The 8,491-nt window shown below is 42.6% G+C and overlaps 1 protein-coding gene across 1 annotated transcript; it reads left to right on the top strand.

The window, feature by feature from the left end:
• Nucleotides 1-1,152: 1,152 nt before the first annotated feature.
• Nucleotides 1,153-7,802, top strand: LOC308364802 (BTB/POZ domain-containing protein KCTD1; the record flags this gene model as incomplete). Its single annotated transcript, XM_080838045.1, has 5 exons — nucleotides 1,153-1,353; nucleotides 2,417-2,595; nucleotides 3,762-3,906; nucleotides 5,163-5,468; nucleotides 7,644-7,802. 5 exons carry the CDS (start codon nucleotides 1,153-1,155, stop codon nucleotides 7,800-7,802), a joined length of 990 nt encoding a protein of 329 aa, XP_080694171.1.
• Nucleotides 7,803-8,491: the final 689 nt, after the last annotated feature.

Here is an 8,491-nt window from a genome sequence, read left to right as displayed (position 1 = left end):
CACATTTTTAGTGCAGGATATTAAGTTGCTTGATATGCAGCCAAAAAATATTCTTTTCAGTAATAAGTCTTTGTCTTATGGCTCTGATACTGTATGTGGAACAGTGCTTTTAGGTACTAGCCATAGCCATGGATATTCCAACATAGATAAGCAATACAAGTAATTACAGAATAAATAGTTGTATTTGTTTTATAAAATGAATTTGTCACAGCAATTGTTGATGCACCCATCCTTTTTTGACTAGTATTGCCAACACTTCCTTTGAAATTCATTAAGGGGACCATAACATTCCATTTAAGGATATGAATAATTATTTGCAGTCACTGTACAGTGAGGCTGTGGCTATTTTCTAGAAAACAAAATGCCTGTCTGCTCACCCTGTCCAAGCTTATGTTGAAACCAAAAGGAAAATGGGGGAGTTTGCTTTGTAGAGAAGGTCACTAGTGCCCTGAGGATGTTTGGATAATGTAGAGATTTCTGGATTAGCAACAGGAGGTGGGTTTTATTCACAAAGTTACTATCAGACTGTGATGTAGCCTACAGTCGTATCCACTATGCACTGGGGCTTAAATAGATGGTGTGTTATTCCTTCCACACAGCCACAGTTTTTGCCGCATCGCCTTAAACGCTGACAATATGTGGCAAGTACCCCGGGCAATCATTTGAAATATGCTCCATTCATTGTGCTGGGAAATGTGCACGCCTTCTGATGTGCTCTACTAGAAAGTGTGGATCTTCACCTGAAGCTGTTCTGTGCGTTAGACAGAAAAGCGCTGAGAGCTGGAGGTGAAACAACGAACTCGCGTTGAAGAACCACAAATGTTTACCTCGAAATGTAGATAGGTATTAGACGCGTACGTGAGGTGACAAGTTGCAGGAATTTTAAATAACGAAGGGTAACGGTATGGGGCAGGACTTTTACGATAGCTTTTCGTAATTTTTCTTTCGAAAATTTCCTCGGGTAGTTTCGGAAGCTTTATCGCTTTGACGAGAAGGGTGGTTTACACTGGATAACATTTCGCTTTAAGAAGCCCGTTTTTAGTTTATCTTATCATTCCCATTTAGTAGGCTACTGTCGCTGGCACACCGAAAGATGGTGAGGTTGTAGCCTACACGAGGAAGCCGGTTTGTCTCGAGTCGACTGCAACTCCTATGGAATTGATTGTTACCATGGACTTAACAAATCATAAAACGAAGACCCGACCACCCTCTTTACCTTTCCCGGATGGTAACGGCACCGGACAGGGTGTAGCCAAAAGACTCCGTCCGACAGAGTACAGAGATTCTGCGATTGTGATAACCATGAGTGACGGTGCCCTACCACGTGAACAATCTGCCCCTTTGACAGTGCAGGTAATTGATATTCTTAGGTAGCCTATTCAACCCAAATCTGAGCCTTTTAACCATGATGTGTGGAATAAGAAGCGCTTTTTGTGTTTAAAGTATCGCTCCTGTAGACTACTTATTCGTTAAGTGTTGGTCTCGAACCGCTGCTCTCTGTTTGTGCAGAGGCAACTGTTCCCGCGGTAACCTAGTAAGAAAATGACCAGTTTACTGACATTTCTAAATTGGTAGGCTTAATTCATTCGTGAATGCATGAACGGATACTTATGTTATAATAAAATATATTTTCTTACTAGGCTACAATACAACCATCTCACCATGTACGGCTGCAGTTTACCTGCCCACTGATTTGTACGATTTAAAGTAAAGGCCACCCTACCGAGTCCTTTTCGTAACTTCGAGTTTTACCGGAGTACCATACCATGTCCAAGTTATTTTATAACAAGCCTGCTGTTTACACTTGGAAACAATTAATTGAATTTGACCCATAATAATGTAGTGATAGCAGGTTGGATAGAAAGTAGTGACCTATGCATTATGATGTTAGCCTTTATTTAAAACTCTTGTCAAATTAACACAAGGGCAACATGCATAGTGAAACGATGCCTAATGGTGTCCACAGTTACCCTCTGATGTATGTGGGTATATTGGACAGCTTGAAATCTTAGTTTGGAAGCCAAGTGTATCTTTTTTACTCATTTGACACAGTAAGCTTGTCCTTGTTTCAGAGCTTGTAATAAGGACACATGGCCACATTAATGATGCTGCTGCTGCTGGTGGTGGTTAGTCAGTACCTCCACTGAATTTGCTTCTCTCCTCCTTTTTCAGTTACTGTCATGCCTTTTAGAGCCATGGAATATTTGGGATTTATACATTCCACTAAATGGTGGCCCCAAAGCATGTCAAAACAATGAAAACTGTTTGCAGACATTTTTCAACTTCATACCAACACAATTACAATGGTTTGGCAAAATATGTGAATCCCAATAACATGAATGCAGCCTAATGATTTCTGCTGATTGTCTGTGTGAGTGACCCGCTGACCTTAAAGTTTATTTGTTGGTTCTGACAGGATAACCGGTCCAACATGTCCAGGCCCATGATCACCAGATCGCCAGCCTCTCCACTGAGTAACCAGGGCATCCCCGCTCCTGCCCAGCTCACCAAGTCCAACGCGCCGGTGCACATTGACGTCGGGGGCCACATGTACACCAGCAGTCTGGCCACATTAACAAAATATCCAGAGTCCAGGTGAGCTTCACTTCTAAGGAGGGTCATAGTGGGCCTTCTTCACATCCCACTTCATGTCAACTAGTATGGTTGGTGAATTTAAAAATATATATATTTTTCATAAAAGTGAAGAGGAGTCTTTCGCAGTGTTCCTTGACATACCAGACAAGCACTATGGCACACATGCTTTGTTCCACAGTCCCTGTGTGCAGTGTTGAACACCCCAAGAGATGTAAGCTGGACATCGTTTTAAAGAACATGGCGTGACTCAGACAGTGAAATAGATCTAATGTAGCCCTTGTCTGTCTTGGTCATCTTTATTAGGTCTGAGACTGCTGAATGTCATCCACCATGACAGATCAGATAAATGTCAAAGTGTGTGTCCCTCAGCGCAGCTAAATTCTCAAAATTCTACAGACTTCTGCAAGCCAATTGGACTATTCAGACCCCTTATGAACCCAAACCTGTACTGTCATTCACTTATCTTATTAACTTAACCTAAGCCAAATCATCTGAAACATTATCTTCCACAGATAGGCTCGTTAGAATTTTTAAAACATGTTTTTCTTTTTTTTTTGTATGAACGTGTGGGTGACTGTCAAGTGCGTTTTGGCAGTAATCCACACAAAGCCTTACTTTTTCAGTCATGTCCCCACCACTTATCCCACTGCTGAATAAATTATGTCTTTTTGAAATGTATTTATGTTAAACACATTTCATCATTGTTGCATCATGATCCTCCAAACTTTACAAACAGCAAACATTCTGAGGCTTTAAAAAAAAAAAAAAAAATGCTTCTTTTTCCTGTGATTGTGTATGGTGTAGTTAAACTGCTGAACACAGAGCCCAGACAAAGACAGTTCTGTCACAGTGACAGATGCCCCAGGAGCGGTACAGGTCCAAAGGGTATGGGGGCCATCTGGAGATGAAGGGCCTCGCTGTCCCCTCAGGCTAGGCTCCTGGAGCACACTGCCCTGGGGCCCAGCCTCTACCAGATGGCCCCAACCTCTGCGTCTGACCAGGGGTTTAATCCACAATTTATGTATTTATTTATTTATTATTCAGGGTTTTTTGTTGTTTATTGTCTGCAAGGGATTTCAGCCTGGCTTGCTGTCGCTTTTGGTGCCACAAGTTTGCCTCATATTGCATCTTTCTCTCTCTCTCTCTCTCTCTCTCTCTCTGGACAGAATTGGCCGTCTCTTTGATGGCACAGAGCCCATTGTCCTGGACAGCCTCAAGCAGCACTACTTCATTGACAGGGATGGTCACATGTTCCGCTATATCCTCAACTTCCTCAGGATCTCAAAGCTCCTCATCCCAGACGACTTCAAAGTGAGTGTCTGACTCACTTCAGTACACAGTGATGTAGCCCACTCATTTGGGCCAGAATTTATCCAACTTCCAAATTAGGGATTGGGTGCAGTGTACACACCATCTGAAATGTTTATTTTCTCTTACAGAGCTCACAGCGTGTGCAACATTTCTTTGAGAGTTCACAGGCGTAGCATATGTCAGAAAGCATTAGTCATCTGGCCTCGGTGCAAACTAAAAACCAAGGAATGAGTAAAAAAATATATAAACTGATGCAGATTATGAACACACGTTCATGGTGAATCGGCCTGTGCAGCACATTTTAAAGCAGCAGCTAGGTTTAGGATTATAGCCATTCAGGTCTGACAAATTAGAAGCAGCCATTTTAGGTCATATGAGTTTGTTGCGCTCTTTGTGTACATTGATTGTTAAATGTGCAACTGGATGCCATCTTCCTCGGGGCTGGGAGGTTATCCTAGTAGTTAAGGTGCCAGACTTGAAACAAACCTCAGGGCTGATCCTCACAAGAACACATACCAAACACTAGACTACTATACTGGGGGATAAATATCCAAGGTCCTTGAAAGAGTCATTGCCTCTGGGCCATTGAGCAAGACCCCAAAATAGCTGTAAGGCTTTTCACCCCAATCTGCTGGACCCTACCTAGAAACATGCCTGTCTGCTTTTACCCCTAGGGTATCACTGCACAGTGAAATGGGGGTTTCAGTTGACGTGCCCTGACATGTATGAAAAAAAGTTCAATTAAAAATAAAAGTTAAAATCTAATAGTAGCAGTAAAAGCATAAAGAGCGCACGTCTGTATACTTTCTACTTTTGGGAATGTTTTACTTTGAGCCCTGTCACAGTGTGAGCATTTGAATTCCGATTTGCTAGCTCCTACATGCCATTTAGCTGTTAATTACAAACTTGCCCTGAGAGCAAACAAATAATCACATTATCTGATAGACTGTCCACTGGGTGACTCAATCTGCGCTTAAAGTATGTCAGATAAAACAAGCAAAGACAAAAGACTGGCTGGAGTTCAGTGTGAGGCCACAGTCGCTCGTTCAGACAGTCTGAAACGATCATGGCCAGGTGCTTTCTGTTCAGTCAAGTTTTTTTAATTGCATTCTTGCATTGGAATTCAGAGTCAAATTGAATTAAAGTCCTCAAAATTGGGGACAGATGATGAAGGACTGGTGAGATGACATGGTGTTACATGCTCTCTCTCTCTCTCTCTCTCTCTCCCTCCCTCCCTCCCTCCCTGCTACCTAAAGGACTTCACTCTGCTGTACGAGGAAGCCCGGTATTTCCAGCTGCAGCCCATGCTGGCAGAGTTGGAGCGCTGGCGGCACGACCGGGAGCTGAGCCGGGTGTCTCGCCCCTGCGAGTGCCTGGTGGTGCGCGTGGCCCCCGACCTCGGCGAGAGGATCACGCTGAGTGGGGACAAGGCCCTTATCGAGGACATCTTCCCCGAGATCGGAGACGTCATGTGCAACTCTGTCAACGCTGGCTGGAACCACGACTCCACACATGTCATCCGCTTCCCCCTCAATGGCTACTGCCACCTCAACTCTGTCCAGGTAAGCAGAAGTGTGTGTGTGTGTGTCTGTGTGTGTGTGTGGTGGGGGGTGGTAAAAGATGTATCTGTGCATTTGTCTATTTTACTTCATTTAATTACAACTCAAATACACCCATGGAATGTATTTAGGGAGTTATACATCATCACATACCTTCTGTAGGGTCTAGGGTTTTGAATTCCAGAGCTTCCAGACTTGTAATGTACTTGAGCACCAGAGAATATTGCTCCTCATCCCTTTGGGATGCCTGGTTTATAAGTGATATCAGATGTAATGTCACCTGAGACAATACGCTCTTGAATTTTCAGTTTAATGAACATGGCTGCATAAAGCAAAACGCCATGAAGCAAAATTGCATCATGTTGCTGTATAAAGGAGAAGCATGGTTTTGACATCACTGTTTTTGGAATGTTCTAGTCATTAAGTTATTTTTTGAGTAGATTTCACACAATCTCAGGTGCAACATCACAAAGAGGAATCTGCCAAACACACCTTTAGGTGTTGGAGATGAGGGAGGGAGGGGGGTCTTCAATCCTATGAAGTCCGGCACACTCCAAGCTATTTATTTCAGCTGAGCTTTTAGTCTTCTTTTTGGACCTGAGTATGCAGACGTCTCTCTACTTTGACACTTCCTCAATTACCCAGCAACACATTACGAGCTTGGGGCATTTTATTTCCTGACCCTTGTGATTTTCTTTTTTAGTGAATCTTTCAACTTTGTCAACATCTGTTTGAAAACCCCTTATTCTTACCAAAAAAAAAAACTTGATTTTTCAATTTTTACAGGAAAGACATATTTTAACACACAAACAGATACAAACTCGCCGAACATGCACTCACACACAATCACAGAGATGCACTCCTTGGTGTTATGAGAGTACACTCCCTGGCAGGTAGTCCGCAGGCAGGACCCCATAATCCTGTTTGGTTATTAAAGCGAGCCCGCAGTGGGTGCTGTATCTGCGCCTAATGGAGGCTGTGTATTTATGTGTGTGTGTGTGTGTGTGTGTGTTCTCTCACACACACACACACTGGGGGAGGGTAGAGGAGATGGAGGGGGGGCCGCCAGCAGAGTGAGACCTTTGTAGTTTTGGCGGGGGCTCAGGCCCGGGGCGGCGGAGGGGGGAGTTTGGGGGGGTGGTAGGGAGGGGCGTGCTGGGGATCTGTGCTGCCAAGTGGCACAGAGAGAAGCCTCAGCACTCCCTGGGGGCACTTTGATGGAATGCGATGATCCCGCTGCCCCCCGGACACGTCTGTGGATGTCTGTGAGGCTGCAGAATGAGGGACAAACTCGTATGCGTATGCACACACACACACACACACACACACACACGTGCACATATTCTCATTCTGTTTCTCTCTGCCTCACTTAAATCTCTCAAAAATTAGACATTTACATTTATGATGGAATAGGATGTTTAGTAGTGGTTGTAAGCAATAACCTACTTTCTCATTCTAGTCTTATGTTGTTTCTTGATATTTATTCATAATTGTATGTCATTGCATCCTTGCATTAGATGCTTAGAGCCTTCTTTACAATACATAACATTTTAACACACACTGTTGTCAAAAGCCAACCAAACAATAAATGTTCTACAGTGTTATGGCCGACTTATGGATAAGTTTCAACAGTGATATCTGTCGTTAGTCAAAAGTGGTTTACCTTAATTTTTCTAATTAGAACCCAATTACTGGGCCAAAGACATACACAGTGATGAGCCAAAACAAATCACCTAATAATGTTCCATGTTGTTCACCTATTTTGTGCATTAGATTACACATAGCTATTACTTTTAGGTACTAGTGCAGAACTTAAGAAACCACTACTTCAGTGTGAGTTGAATGGCTGTTTGTGTGAGTTTCACAAAGGCGGCATCAAATTTCGATGGTGTGGTGTAAGAGGGAATTTTGTTGGGTGTGAATGCTTATTTGCTCACACTGATTTCTGAAACCATCTTGAAAATCAAGTTGTCAAATGTGTCTCTTCTAAGTCATATGTTCTTTCTGGTGTTGTTTTGGTTTTAACGCACAAATGTTAACAATAACCTGGGGGGACATCTAAACATCAAAAAGGGATCACTATTAGGGTTAATTTGGACGCGCCTTACCTTACCTGAGCTGTGTGTGTGCTTACCTGAGCTGTGTGTGTGCTTACCTGAGCTGTGTGTGTGCTTGCAGGTCCTGGAGCGGCTGCAGCAACGAGGGTTCGATATTGCTGGCTCATGCGGGGGTGGCGTGGACTCCTCCCAGTTCAGCGAGTACGTGCTGAAGCGAGAGCTGCGGCGGGCCCTGCGAGGCCCTCAGACGAACAGGATAAAACAGGAGCAGCTGGACTAACGACCTCCCAGCCTCAAGGGGCGCCAGACATTTCAACTACCACAGAAGCACGGACACTTCCTGTGTGTTATTTTTTGTTTTCCTTTCTTTCTTTTTTTTTTTTTTTACGTACATAAGACAACAAAAAAACAGAAAAAAATGCAACTGAATTTTTTTGCCACAAGAAGATACAGAACGTTTGAAGACTTTTTAAATCGTCGATTTTCTTGTGACTTTCCCTCGAAGACAAAAATGTCCCCAAATGAAGTTTGTTTTAAAACTTTGATGCTACAGTATAAAAAAATAATCTATGTATATAAAGGCCAACCTGTTCAAATACGATTTAAAAAAATGAAGTTTGTTTTTACCACTACTATTTTATTATTCCATGCAACATTTCACAGAGTGAAGTCAGCAGAGTGTTGCAAGAACTCCGTCTCTGTGTCTTTTTCCCATGTTGTGTTAACATTTTTAAGCAGTTTTTCCATCGTTTTTCTTCTGGACAAGTGAAATGCAAAAATTCAAACAGTTGAAGTATGTAAAGATAGCTCAAAGAACTTTTATGGAAAATCTCACAGTATGCCAGGATGTCATGGTACATTCTCCACTCGTTAAAATGAAAATGAATAAATAAATTATGTTAATACCATTACCTCTTTGTCTGGGAATACACATTACATTAAAATATCAATATATCTATAATATAATTG

Source organism: Sprattus sprattus, assembly GCF_963457725.1.
Source record: "Sprattus sprattus genome assembly, chromosome: 4".
Classification (NCBI taxonomy): domain Eukaryota; kingdom Metazoa; phylum Chordata; class Actinopteri; order Clupeiformes; family Clupeidae; genus Sprattus; species Sprattus sprattus.
This window is presented reverse-complemented; position numbering and strand designations above follow the sequence as displayed.